Source organism: Taudactylus pleione, unplaced genomic scaffold (assembly GCF_031769625.1).
Source record: "Taudactylus pleione unplaced genomic scaffold, aTauple2 ptg000116l, whole genome shotgun sequence".
NCBI lineage: Eukaryota > Metazoa > Chordata > Amphibia > Anura > Myobatrachidae > Taudactylus > Taudactylus pleione.
In genome coordinates this window covers 23,476,164-23,491,720 of record NW_028284518.1, presented here as the reverse complement: position 1 = coordinate 23,491,720, position 15,557 = coordinate 23,476,164, and the positions used below count along the sequence as shown (strand labels likewise).

General features: G+C 41.3%; 1 protein-coding gene across 1 annotated transcript in view; it reads right to left on the bottom strand.

Annotated features, from left to right (window-relative positions):
* The window catches only part of BCL2 (BCL2 apoptosis regulator), a 199,721-nt gene extending 185,820 nt beyond the window's left edge, over nt 1-13,901 (bottom strand). Inside the window, exons 1-2 of the mRNA XM_088471807.1 lie at nt 13,367-13,901; nt 12,003-13,036 (exon numbers count right to left, since the gene is read on the bottom strand). Coding sequence (XP_088327933.1) covers nt 12,003-12,761 — 759 coding nt within the window. The 5' untranslated portion in view covers nt 12,762-13,036; nt 13,367-13,901. The remainder of the gene's footprint in view (nt 1-12,002; nt 13,037-13,366) is intronic.
* Nucleotides 13,902-15,557: the final 1,656 nt, after the last annotated feature.

The following is a 15,557-nucleotide window of genomic DNA, read 5'->3' as shown; positions in this document are numbered from 1 at the left end:
GCAATTTTTTATTAATTGACAGAAAGCAATATTTCCCAGAAAAAGCAAACCTCCAGCAATGCCACTCCTATCAAAAGCAGTAACCACTACCAGTGGTAAGAATTGCTGGCTCTCACTGGCGACTGCTTAATAATGCAAGGAAATTGCAAAGTGCAAGTGGAATATGCTGGCTCTACATAAATTTGGCATGGCAGTATGGTTTAACCAGGATTAGGTTTTTAGCTATCTTTGAAGTTCGTCCGGGCCATGGAGGTCAACATGGTGCCTATTAAGAAGGCCGTGGAGTCTTTGATTTGAAAATTTCGCTCAGGATGTCTCCCTATCCCTAAAATTGCACTGATCTGAAGGCACAGGATATGTACCAATGGAGGAGGCAGGCAAAGCTTCAATGGAAGAGCATTGAGTCGGAGGATCAACTGTCACACTGCACCTGCACTGACTGCTACTAATTTCCTCCAAGCACATTTTCATATGTCATGGTCTCCAATGTTGGCCTGCAATGTAAAAAATAAAGACTGCAGATGTGCTTCAAGGTAATTCTTCAACCCAGGCAACGCTGGGAATCCCAGCTAGCAATAAAGAATAATAATAATAATATGGTCTATTTAACACACATCACAATCAGAGTTCTGTTGTCAACATCTCAGGACGGCAATAAAAAAAAAGAAAATGCTTTATTTGTAGCCGGGGATTCCAAATTTTTCTAAATTACTACTAAACTACTCATTATCGTAGCATACCAAACCTATAATTCTAATTTGGAGGCATCCACTATTTCCCATGGCTTTTCAAAAAACTTTGCCACTTCATGGAGAGTCAAAACTAAAAATCAGTTAATTCACTTCATGGGGGAATTTGCTCCCACTTCATTCCTTCATATACTAAAGAACTATTGTAGAAACTATGGGACAGATTTAGAGATAGATATCGTAGCAGCTGTGTGAAATTATGCATTATTAAGTAAAGAGACGCCCTCTGCCAGCTTTTCTAATCTGATGCTGTTTCCATAGATGCAGCCATTGGATCAACTGAATGAACGCATCTGAGTAACCCCCAGGTTGCTTAGGATGTCCCGTGAAATCACTCTGTCTGAGCCAGTGAAGCTGCATCCAAGGACGCAGTCACTGCAGGGCCGTAACTACGGTAGTGCGACCAGTGCCATGGCACAGGACACCGCAGGGCAGGGGGCGCTGTTTGGGCCTGTCAATTTTCCTGTTTATTATCATTCTCACATGTAGCTTCCTCTTCTTAAATCCCCAGCATCTGCTGGCCTCCCCTATCTCTTCCCTAGCCCTTCCCCATGAGGCCATGGCCCTTTTTCAGAGGCACTATCTTATGTCCCAATTAAAAAAAATGGGGGGGGGGGGGGAGCGCCAATGCTCTCTCTGGCATAGGGCACTAGAAAGTCTAGTTACAGCTGAGTCCCTGGCTTCGGTAAGCACAGTAAACAGGGCTGACGCCCCCGTTTTCTGGAAAGCTGCCTGTCGCCGCCCCCATATGCCAGCAGCATGTCAATCATGCTGTGGCTTTTAGAGCACTGCGAGCAACATTGCAGACCCAGATCCGCACATGCACAGAGGGGGGGTTGTATTTTTATTTTTTCTAAGGGGGCATGGCCACACCTTCCACAATTAGGCCACGCCCCGATAGTAGTGGGGCCTGGGCCGGCTCTCTACAGCCCTACCTGCGCATGTGCAGACCTTAAAACATCAAATTAGCGAATATCTCTAGATCAACCCCTAGGTTGGATACTTTAAAGGGTAGCATGTCACAGACCAGACAGAGTTATCTAGTGTGTGGATTTGCATCTGAACACCTCCTGCCATAAAGCTAGGATAACTATAAATTAAGGTTTTTGAAAAGACAAGGGGATATTTAAAGGTTTTATGTCTTGTCAATGAACAAGGTATTTGTGGGGAGGACTTTCAGTTGAGCAGATTCCATGGCTACAAAACACAGGACCTGATTCAGTGATGTACACTAACCTGATGGTTGGCACAGATATCCGATGTGTGTATCTAGAGCAAGAAGGAAATAGGATGCCCCCAATTTTAACAAAATTAACCTAAAATATTTTATTCCCTGCACATCTCTTACGATTTGGGCCTTGGGTTACCTCCCCTCTCACACAACCCTAGTTACTGCCCTGTTGTTAGACCTCTAACATATTTAGGTCTATTTGGTCCCTCTTTCTGTAGATTTCTGTTGCTTCTTTTATAATTAGAGCTTGTTGAGGTCCAACTCTAAGAGGGGTATTCAATATGAAATGTTAACTTCCCTGGCGAAGATAATATTTCATATCGGAGTTTTTTACTGCGTAAAGGTATGGTGCGCGCTCCCGCTTATCCCCGTATTCAATATCAAATTAACGAAAACGGGAAACTCCGAAGTTGGATTTGCGTAAAGTTACGAATTTTTCCTTAAAATAATTGTAAGACCCCCCTAAAGTTGTAAAAACATGGGGGATCACTATGGGTTCCCACGTTTTAGCCTTTAATTGAAAGTCGGGGATTTAAATAGCCGCAGCAGGTGCTTTTTTCCCGACATTGAAGAAGTGATGCAGAAGAGCACTTAGGTTATTTTTTTTATTTTTTTAAGTGGTCCCATCAAATTTGGGGTACATGAAAATGGGTACTAGCATATTTTGGTGTCCCTAAAGTAAGTTTTTAAAAATTCTACATTTGTGCACCTGCCGCTATAATTCTATTCTAGAAAACACCTGCCGCATACTTGCAGAATAGCCCTGAACCTATTTGCCTATTGTTTAACAATTTTTTCCCCATTTTTTTTTTTTGCACCCCAATTTTTTAATTCATTTTTTGGGGTGTCCCTATTTTTTTTAAAAACTTTTTTTGACACAGTTCCTTTTTAAATGTCAATCTCAGGGGTGCAGGCTATTTTTTTTAAGCCTGCACCCCTAAACCCCAATTCTGCACTTTTTTTCGACACCTATTCAATGGTGAAAAGTTATCACCGTTTTTTATCAAAGACTTTTCAAAACTATGATAAGTCTTTGATATTGAATACAGTGTAAAACTAAAACAAGTGATATTAACGCAAAAACGATAAAAAGTGCGATATTAACGCAAAAAACACCCATATTGAATACCCCTATAAGTGTTATTACATATACAAAAAAAAATGATTAAAAATTATTTTTTTGCTGGCCAGTGACCACGGGAAGCTGCAGCACTTATGGCCAAGGAGGAGGAGAGTGACCTTTTGGGAATTGTACACAGCTGGTTAGTGGCTGTATTGGGTTTCATTACAATACCCTCCCCTATAACATTGTTATTAAATGGGGGCTCTATGAATTCGGGATGCTCTTGTGTAGCACAGTGGCGGTGCTCCTGTGTGTGGTATGTGAATTGGCGGCAGTCCTGTGTGTCACACTATAAATTGAGGGTCAAGAAACAGGCACATGTTGTAATCTTAGGGCATATGGGGCTAGGTCTGAGGGGCATAGAAGGAACAAATGTGGTGGTCTATACAAGTTTTCATATATTTTGATCAGGTATGATGATCTGGCCCTTAAACTTTTACACTGGCTCCTAGGTTTTCTTAACATTTATTAACAATAAGTTAAAAAGTCTTTACTAAAAGGAAATAAAAAAAAATACTTCAATTTACAAAATAAGATAATTTGTTACATTTTGCTGTTAAACAGTTTCTCAAGAAATATACAAACATAACAAAATCTGCTGGTACAGTGAAAGAGGTCATAAATATATAGAAAATGTGGTATACAAAGTCCAATATTTAAGTGTTACTTAAAGCATAAACTACAACCAAGACTCAAAAAGTCAAAATAAATAAAATGAGAAACGCTTATTTCCCTCCACTCCCCCAATACATATTCCGCAAGCGTCCCATTCCTCTCAACAGAAAGCTCACAGTAAGGGGAACTTGACAATGCTGCGAAGAGTTTGTAAAATAATGGCCCAGAGCATGAGAGATTAGCGGCCATTACGGAAGAAGCCAGAATGCAGTATATATACCATTCTTCATTTGTACAAGCTAACTTCATGCAAACTTAAATATTTAATTTGAAATGTCAATCTGGTCAGTGACAACATGCCGATCATGTCGACATTATGAATGTTGTAAAATACCACAAACTTTATGTTGATAATTCATATTCTGATAATCTAATTTGGGGCAGCAGCCACGACCAGACCTGTTTGTTATTTTGCCTATACCTTTGATTAAAGTTTCACTTTAAAACCAAGGAGAAAGCTTAAAACGTACCTGCGAACATGTGAAAATGATACATGATACAGACAAACAGGCCCTGGGCTAAGCTGAATAACCCAGGCAATAAAACACTGTGAAAAGCATGGTATCTAGGGATACGCTGAAGAGAAATGCAGTCCCATCACTTGCCAGATGACAGATTAGCTAATGAAGGTGTTTAACAGTTTGGCCTGAAGGGAAAGAAAACAACACTGACCAATTCCACCTGTCACTGCTGAGGGATGCCAGGAAAACATCTAACCTGTGTCATTACGAAGTTTTATGTCTATAAAGCTAACATGCATTTAGCTGGTATTCATATATGTGCCAACTGTGTAAAATAATCATAAGCATACTAATCTCATGTAATAGTCTTCTCCCAAACGTATTTGACAAAAAAAATAAATCACATTAACAAGTACCAATAAGAATAAATAGTTTAGCCCCCAATGTAGCTTGTTCCTGTATAAAACACAATTTTATAACAGGTCTTTTTAAAATACAATAGGATAAGATATTTACAATATCTAAGCATCTTCTATAAAGTTTTGAAACATTTAGGCTACAATTTGTGTGCTTCTTAGTGAAATTATTACTGTTAAATTATACTGCAGAATCTAGTGTTTTATGGTTCATAAAGTAATTAAGATTTATTCCCAAGATGTATATTGCATATATTTCTCTTAAAAATGTTTTAACAAATAACCATACATACAGCCATGGCCAAACGTTTTGAGAATGACACAAGTAATGGTTTTCACAAAGTTTGCTGCTTCAGTGTTTTTAGACCTTTTTGTCAGATGTTACTGGTATAACTGAAGTAAAATTACAAGCATTTCATAAGTGTCAAAGGAGTTTATTTACTAAGCAGTGTTAGGAGACAGACTGAAAAGTGATAAGAAAGTGATAAGGTGCCAGCCAATCAGCTCCCAACTGTCATCTCACAGGCTGTGTTTGAAAAATGACAATTGGGAGCCGATTGGCTGGCCCCTTATCACTTTTCACTCTGTCTCCTAACACTGCTTAGTAAATAGACCCCAAAGGCTTTTATTGAAAATTACATTAAGTTTATGCAAAGAGTCAATATTTGCAGTGTTGACCCTTCTTTTTCAAGACCTCTGCAATTTGCCCTGGCATGCTGTCAATCAACTTCTGGGCCACATACTGACTGATGGCCGCCCATTCTTGCCTAATCGATGCTTGGAGTTTGTCAGAGTTTGTGGGATTTTGTTTGTCCACCCGTCTCTTGAGGATTGACCACATGTTCTCAATGCGATGAAGGTCTGTGGAGTTTCCTGGCCATGGACTCAAAATTTCGATGTTTTGTTCCCCGAGCCACTTAGTTATCACTTTTGTCTTATGGCAAGGTGCTCCATCATGCTGGAAAAGGCATTGTTCATCATCAAACTGTTCTTGGATGGTTGGGAGAAGTAGCTATTGGAGAATGTTTTGGTACCATTCTTGGCTGTGTTCTTAGGCAAAATTGTGAGTGATCCCACTCCCTTGGCTGAGAAGCAACCCCACACATGAATGGTCTCAGGATGCTTTACTCTTGGCAAACTCCAAGCATTGATTAAGCAAGAATGGGCGGCCATCAGTCAGTATGGGGCCCAGAAGTTGATTGACAGCATGCCAGGGCGAATTGCAGAGGTCTTGAAAAAGAAGGGTCAACACTGCAAATATTGACTCTTTGCATAAACTTAATGTAATTGTCAATAAAAGCCTTTGACACTTATGAAATGCTTGTCATTTTACTTCAGTATACCATAGTAACATCTGACAAAAAGGTCTAAAACCACCGAAGCAGCAAACTTTGTGAAAACCAATACTTGTGTCATTCTCAAAACTTTTGGCCATGGCTGTACACTGAATTTCTAATATAAGGAATATATTACCTGTGTGTTAATCTACTAATTATTCCACCCACTCCAACTGGCATTACATTCAGGGAGAATTGTATTAGAGGCCAATGGTAACGTAGCTTCAAGGATGGCAAACAGTCAGTAATACAAAAGTTTCTTTCTGTATATACACAATAAACTAATCCAGTGCTGGAGGGTAATTTTTTCCAACTTCGTAGTGTTTTCAAATCAGTTTGACAAGACTCCTATTTCACTGCTATTATCAGTCTGTGGCATCCTGATTGCCTCCATTTCTTGACCCACATCATGACGCTGATGTTATTCACAATGGTGCAAATTATATAGGTCATTCAAATATTGGCTTTCCCTAGAGTACAGAATGAAGTACAGAGTAAAGAATCTGTGTATTGGGACGGTGAGCTAGATTTCATGGGGGAATTCAATTAGGGGCGACTTCTTTCGCTAGGCCGAATCTGTGCGGCAGCCACATCGCTTTACGGCAGCGGGATCTTGCCGGCAATTTGCTCACTCTTCACCGACAATTGAAGTCCGCCCCCAAGTGTGAACAATCGCATATGAGAAACGTTGCAAGCATAGAGGATAGATTCAGTGACTATACAATGTCATCACTAACATATTCCTAACAGGTGACTTTCAGAATGTCACATCAGATCAGAGTAGGAGAGCACTTGGTAGCTTGTGAGCGTATCACCCATTCACAAAATGATAATGTTATTACGGCATATTAATCTCCACCTCCTACAAGTCACCAAGTGAATTGATGGGATATTCTGAAAGTCACCTGCTGAGAATTGACAGTGATGACATTGAAGTTTATGTGAATCTGTCCATTAGACTAGATTAACTTTTATATATACACACACACACGCAAGTAAACACTTGAAACATAAATTACCATTAGAATATATATGCTATATATCTCTATGTACTCTATTGGTATATTCCAGTCTTGAATTTGTTCTAGGAGTAGAAAGCATTGCAATGTAGGATTTGCATTCACATTAATTGCATAACTTGTACAATACATACAAAAGCTAATTGCTGATTGGTTGTTTTGATTTAATACAGATTTGCACCATTCAGCTATGTAACCAAATAAGTCAGTGAAATATACTGATATGAGTGAACAGGCCCCAGCGTTTCACAAGTAGGATGTGGAGTATATTGTTGACATACTTGTAAAGTTGACATGCACAATATCGATATTGATGAAATGTCATCATGATTAGAATGTCGACAAAACATCCCTTGCGGTCCAATGGTGATTTGCCTACAGGACCGTAACTAGGGGTGTGTGAGTAGTGCCGCCACACAGAATGCAGGGCTCTGTGGGCGGCACCTTCACTGCCCCATGGTCACTGTATCTGGCTAGCAGGGTCCCAGGAATGCCAACCTGAAGCCAGTGTCACTGCTGCAGCGCCACCGAAACATTCTTTAAACGCTCCAGACATGCACTCTGCAACCTTTACAGCATCCCGGAGCTTCCCGGATGCCGACATTATGAATGTTGACATTTCTGTCAACATTGTTTTATGGTAACTACATAAAAGTTTTAAAGAGGACCTGTCAAGTGTCAATCACAGTTTGCTAGACTGGGGCTGGTAGCCACTAGCCACCATATTCAGTGACATATGTGCTAGGTGGGTATCTATTTATTAAGATACCCACACAGCACCCTCCTGTCCTGCATATGCATCTACACCACACTGAGGCCACACCGCTCCATGTCTGGTCTCCCATTATGCTGATGAGGTCTGTCATTAGGACACTGCTGGTTGTTAAGGCTCATACACACTAGACTATATGCTCCATGAGCGATATCGTCTAGTGTTCCCCAATGTTCGGGACAGTAAGGGAGAGATAGGGCACAATACGTCTTCCCGCCATCTAATCAAAACTTTTTTTTCTATGTGTGACAATAGCTGCTATGGGACCACATCATTTCATTACAGGGGAAGAGAAATCAGATCCTATATTTAAGATTTCCACCATTTCAGGGACACTGCATCGCACAATCGAGTCTAACCCTAACCCACCCTTTCCGCAGCCTAACTCTAAATATCCTGTCATCTAACCCTCCCCTCCTGCAGCCTAACCCTAAAGCTGGGTACACACCTGACAGATATCTGCAGATCGAGTGATCAATTGATCAGCCAATATATCTGCCAGTGTGTACCCAGCATAAGCCTCCCCCTAGTGCCTAACCCCAACCCTCCCCCTAGTGCCTAACCCTAATAGTTACCGTTGGGATTGTACGTTGGGATGCTGTGGTTGGTATTGTGACCGTCGCCATCCTGACGGTCAGGACCCTTACTACATCCCATCTAGTGAACCCATCTACAAAGGCACAATAAAGTGCCCCTGCTACACTACAAAAAATATTAGTAGTCCCCCCTTGGATGGCCACATTGTTCTAATTATAGTATTTAGGTAATTCATTGAACAGTTTAACTGCAATGTCGCCTGCAAATCTGTGTCACAATACAATAAAGGACATTATTTGATTTTGATGCAAAATTTTCTAAGAAATAGGACTCAAATTACTATAAAGGGGCTGGTCAACTTGGTAAAGTTTCCCAAACAAAATCATTATAGAGTATAAGGAGAACAGGTCAATATGTAAGCATGAGAGAATACTGACAAAGCTTAGATACAGTCACACTTGGATAAATAAATGATCAATGAATTGTGATCTCGGTATATTGTGGAATAATGTATGATTAGAATACACAAGGTTTGCACTTCTATGAGATTAGCAGTACTAATTCTGTTCGTTTACTGCAATTACATATTTTGTAAAGTTTTCCTGATTAAGTATATTGACTGGTTAATAAGATTCATTTCAGCACAGCTTGTCCCGATTAGCTTCCTACTGAAGTGAATGTAATAGGAAAATAACAATTTTAGAGTTGCAACAGTGCGTGTTATACGAAAGAAGAGAAAAGAGTCAATAACAGTCTACATTATTTATAGTGGCAACCTGTCTACTTATGTGTGTGTTGGGGAGGGAATCAATGCAAACTTTTTCTTTGATAATCTGACTTGTGTGATCCGGGTCTTTCTCCAACATCACTAGTAGGATACTGCTCTAAAGTGACAGAAAGGATTGAAGGAACACAGCCCTGTATTTATGAGCAACAGCAACGTCATTAACATTACCCAGTACAGTCATTATTGCTATATCAAGCATATTTGAAACTGTAGATACCAGGACTGGACAAATCACAGGAGACTGGAAAGTGTAGTGGAGAAATATTTAAAATAGGAAATTAGATTATAGATGTCTAAATTTTTGGTTCAAATGTATAGATCTCTGTTGATTTGAATCTTTCCTTACTCTTCATAAATTCAAACAGTCAACATAAATGCCATTTATAATATCATTGATGGTAGAGAATAAACACTGATGGTACAGGAAGTTCTGTTCTGAATTGCTAGTAGATCAGCACAAGATCTTTCAAGGTATTATCTGAATGATAACTGTCTTATGATGTACCCAAATGCTGCTTTATTGTCTTTTAATAAACATGCAACATGCCTAAATCAAACATTTAGCCTACTATGCAACCATAGTCATATTACTTAGGGGCCTATTATTCAAGGTTTTTTCCATAAAGTTATAGAAACTGCAGATTCTATGTCATTTCACATTCTGACTATGTTCTAAAATCCTTATGGTGAAATTCCCTTCAAAAGGCTAATTCGCGCTGCAGACTACACTTCCTGTTATTATGAATGGGGACTACGGTCACCGTCTGACCCCTATGTATCAAACTCCAAAATAAAAATCTTTGCTAAAAAAAATGAAAGAGTCAGTGGTAAGAAAGAGAATTAGAAGGGCAGGGTTGACAAATCATCAAAGAGAGTTTAAGCCTCCACAAACGAGCGATATAGCGGCCGATCTGACGGTTTTGAACGATATCGCCGCTATATCGTTCCGTGTGGATATATCGCCCGCTGCGCGCTCCAGTGGGATCGCCCATCACTCCTCCAGATCTTTCTGCATGTTCAATTTATCTGGGGGATTGACGAATGATCCCATGCAGTGCTATTCGGGTTGGGTATGGGGCCCATTAGACATGTGCTATAGATATGAGATGTTAATTGCAAAAAAAAGATACCAGGAAATAAACTCAGGACCTGATTCAGACCGGCTCACTCCATGCGTATGCAAATTTCTGAAGGCAGGCGATTGCACGGCAAGGCATTAGCACACCCACTATGTCTTGGCGTACGTTTGCTTTGTATATGCAGACGCCCACCAGCCAGTCTTAAGATACCCACTTGCGCACGTCATCTCCAGTAAGTGTATGCAACCATCGGAACATCGGGAACCATAGGATGCGATCCCAGCACTTGTGGCTGACCATACCCTACCGCAAGCACTGCGAGCACTTCAGTGTAAAAACCAGCCAGGTGACGTGTACTATAACGCTACCTCTTAATTATGCACGCCTCTGAAACAGCGTTAAGACGCACAAGCACGCCTTCGTTCGCAACTCCACTCCCCCGTTTTTAATGACCAGCCCGTTACCACTCACAAACTGCATCTCCTGTCACTCACTCTGCTGGGCTGTCTATGTGCAGCGAGAGAACGCTTCCCGATCTCTCGCACTGGTTCGCGCACTGCGCCGCAAACGCATGCGCAGAATGCAAAAATCGGCCAGCTAAGATCGAACGCATCCTAGCGAGCAGGTCTGAGTCAGGTCCTCAGTTCTATACTTTTTATGGTATTATAACTCATTCATTTAAACATTGACTGGTGGATGAAGAGCCCACCTGGAATAAGGACAGAGGGCCTAATTCAGTACGGATCGTAATTGTAACCATGTATGCAGATCGGCCGATTGTTGCATACTGAGCTGCGAATGCACTGCAATTATGGTGCATATAGGAATCCATTGCAGAGTGAATGACAGGTCGTCAACGTTTGGGGGTGGTGAAGGGAGAGTGGTTGGAGAAACGCAGGCGTATGTGTCCGTTTGAACGCCATTGCATGGACGTGCATAAATTAGCCACTGCGATTGCCTACGCAGCTTAAGTACTCACTGCATGCGACGAGACTTGCAATTTCTGAGACAGTTCAGAGCAGCTGTAGTTGTGCATGACGGGCCGATGTACTTTGATGTTACCGATGTATACGCAGGACTATGAGGTATTACAGATTTGAGAAAGCAGAAGTAGGCGTCTCTATGCTGGCTGAGCGGTGGCAGACATTAGCATATATGTTCGCAGATGCAGTGCGCAATAGTGATCCATGCTGAATCAGGGCCCAGAGTTCCAGAACAACTAGATAAAGCACAGGAGAATGCCAACATACTGTACTTTTGGTAGTATTTTAGTCAACTTGCAAAAACGCTATCAAGTAGATTTGATTTAACAGCTACATTACTTAGCGTCCAACTATATTGTACGTAACCTCACTTTTCCCAAATTTTCCGTATATCATACAGATCAGTATACGCAATGTAAGCTTAAAAGGTCAGTCCACACTTAACTTGCAAGATTTTATATTAATAATAAAGAATATCAGGTAACTGATAGATTTTGTAAACAAAATATTTTTATATTTCAGGGTAAAGGGAAAATCCGAATTGTTGCCATTGTATGTGAAACCTTAAGACCTTGACAAGCACAGTTCACAATGAGAAGCTTCAGGAAACCGCATCAACTCCACTGGGCATTTTAAAGTCTTCAGTTACAATACAGGCAGTCACAGATTTCACTATTTGGTTCTTGAAGGGCTTCTTCTATCATTTCTGAAGAATCAGTTTCCAACTAATATTTTTCAACCTTCTACGTTTCTTTTCAAACCTACACTAACTATACCAAAGTAATATGTAAATTAGGCTTTTTAAAAAACAAACATGAAAACGTATAACATACCCATCCTCCCTGTTCTTGGATCCAGTTTTGCAGATGTCTATTAAGGTACTCAGTCATCCATCCTGCAATGGAGTCCACCAAAGGAGACATCTCTCGGTTCACACTCTCCACACACATGACTCCTCCAAATTCAAAGAAAGCTACAATTCGGCCCCAGTTTACTCCATCATGAAAAAGCTCCTCCACCACTGCAGCAAAACGAAGACGAACTGTGGATGGAGTTAAATGGAGGAGCCCTGAAATATGTCTGAAGTCTTGTTGGTACATATTGGAAAATTCATCCCCTGCACGACTCATTGTCTGAAATAATGCAGGGGGTACAGGTTGTAAAGTGGCATCTTCACCATTATTATCATCATCTGGTGGTTGACCATCATCTTGGTCAACATTCCGTTCTCTCTGGGCAACATCCAAATCTGCCTGGGGTAAAGTGACTGGGGAAGCAGCAGCAGAGGCAGAGCTTCTGGGAGCAGCAGGTGCAATTTCTACAAGAGGAACTGGATCATTACTTGGAGACTGGTTATTTGATGAGGAAGCAGCAGGCAAATCTGAAGCAAGAGGTTGTCCAGTTTGACCACCAGGTATGGAAAACACCTCTCCATCATTAGTTAGATTATTATTAGCAGCAGACGAATGTGGCAACGCAGAAGAAATTTGTCTCCCTTCTTCCCATTCATAGCCCCTCTGTGACAGCTTATAATGAATATATTTTACCACTATGTCCCGATGATCGTACCCTCCTCTCCTAGGATGAGCCATGTTTACAAAGAATGGCTGGCTTGAATTCAGTGGTAAAAAAATAAAATCTTAATACAAAATTTTAATAGAAAGATCTAACCCCACCCAGATGTCAAAAAAACGACTGCAACCGTTACACTTTAGTTGTGAGTGTTTGGTCCTTCTGATGCTCGTTCATTCTTCAATATCTGTATCCCCCCTCCTCTTCCTTCCAGGGGAGTTCTGTACATTTACTGTAATTTCCCCCCTAAAGCTGTTTTCATCGTCAGTTTTTAAGGGACATTCCCTTCTTCACGCTGAAATACAAGCACATTTGTTTTATGCTTATGTGGGTTTTCCATTTGGCTATCATACATAACTTTAAAAATGTGCGTATATATGTAGGTTGTGCACTGATGCAGAATAAAAACAAAAAGGACAGCTACATACTAAACAACTGCAGAAAAGCTAAAAGCACACAAACACTAGATAGATAGATAGATAGATAGATAGATAGATAGATAGATAGATAGATAGATAATGATGTTACTATATTCATTATTTATATATAATACACTAAGCTAAATAAAAAAAAAACATGCACACAGCATACATATTGTAAACACAAATGAATTATATATACTCACTCGATTCCCCAAATAAGGTTCTGGTGTTGCACTTCCCTGTTCATTTGAATCCATGAAATAACTTCCAGAAATCCTGAGGCTACATCGACTTAAATCCTCAGGGACAACTGAACGCATCAGTAAACGTGCCCGAATGTCACATAAGCATCCCTGCAATGCTTTACAGGCCACCCAGGCAACCCTGGAGCCGCAGAAAAGCCCCAAATGCAATTCTTCTCCTCTAATCCAAGCTCTTGCAGCAGTGTGTGCACTCCCATTAATTCAGTCTCTCGCATACACTACACATATGCTTCTCAGCCAGGGTAACGAAATAAAATCCCCCTCAACTAATCCAACACAGGCAGCAATAATCTCTGGGTAGTATCAGGCATAGCTTGCAATGGACAAACAGCAGAAATGTTTATATTTGTCATTCAGTTTCTTTTTATTGTGCTTCCTGCCTTCATCTTGCCTCCCTGTAGTACAGAATGTGCTGGAGGAGGCGGGACACTGCTGCCCGCTGAATGCTGTCCTGTGTGACTGTGTTCAGCAATGAATATATCTTGTGCTGGGCGGACTGATTTGATTTCCTTCTTTTTTATGCTAAACACGCATGCCAGTGATTTACAGCGCCCTCTAGAGGACTCTGTCTTGTCTGCATTTTGTCTCACGTATCTGTAATATAATAAACTATGCAAATATTTTCCTGCTTAAGGTGCAGTCCAGAAATTCCAATCAATATCCACAAAAATATTAACTGTTACATACTCGTTATTAGGCGGTTTGAATTATTCAGAACGTTATTAGAAATGCATAGGGTTCTTTACAGATGGGATAAAAGTTCCACTTCATATCATTCAAATGATTAATAAATTCAAGTAAGAAACGTTTTACTGCACTTTGCACTTGCCAATACTACCTTCCCGAGTTTCATCGTGAACTATACTTACATGTACAAATTATTTCTGTCTGGATTTTCCTTATGATATAAGATATAGTAAAAAAAGAAACATCTTTTAATTGATTTCTGGGGCCAAAATGCATATATATAAAGGTGATTTTTACATTAAATTATGCAGCAAGCAGTTTCTGCATAATTTTATGTATTGTTGCTATGTACTAATAGCACAATGAAGAAGATTTCACAGAAATCTCTGGCAAAGTGTCAATACGGACTACAATCTGACCCCTATGTACTAAACTACAAAAAGCAAAGCTTTTCGGAATTTAACCCCTGTAGTTTACACCATCAGATGGTGTAAACTACTGTCAGCCTATTGAGGCTCCAGGTGCAGGAGAGAGATCTTTCAATCTCTCCCACACAGCCCCCAGCCGGCTCCGGAATCTGACACTGAGTGCATGCGCGGCGTCAGCTTCCCCCGGAGAAGTCTTTCACTGCTGTGAAGACTTTTCCTAAATGCCAGGGATATACTTCGCAGGGACAGGGTTACCGCAGCCGCTGTCCCTGCGAGTTCCCCTTGGTACATAGCGGGGATATTTTCATTAAGAATTAAAATATTCCAGGCGAGATGAATACATAATAATAGTGGCAGTTCCACGATTATTAGTACATAGACCCCTAAATGTAATAGGGTGAGAGTTTAGCAGTAAACTCTCACATTGGTCAAGTTTTATCTTCAATATGGGAAAACATCTGGATGATTGGCTGCTGGCAGGGGGCCGGCTCTAGGGGTGTTCGACCAGTGCGGTCGCACAGGGGCACCACCCATAGAGGGCGCACCCCTCCCCAACATCCCGATTTAAGCGGGACAGTACTGTCCCGCTGTTCCACCTGTGGGCCGAAGTGGCCCGCGAGTGGTCAAATCGGAGGTTGGGGACCCCCACTGCCGCAACTGTGCCGGATCCCAGAGACTGACGATATTTGGAGGCGTGCCATGCAGGCACGCCTACAAAATAACGTCATGTAGGGGGCATGGCCTATGGTAATTAGGCCACGCCCCCATTTTCAGGCGCGCGATGCGTTTTGTCAAGAGTCGGCACAGGCTCGGTGCTCAGACCCCTGGAGCCGGACTAGGCTGCTGGTCCTGATTGGCTGCTGGTCCGCAAGCTCGGATGCACTGGCAGATGTTGCCATTTTTGAAGTGCTGCACTTGTGCCGGCGGCACTGTGTTTCCCTGGGTGCCTGTCTCCGGGGCCAGCAGTCCCCCCCTGGTGGCGGCCCAGGCCTCAATTGAACATTGCCTCCTTTATT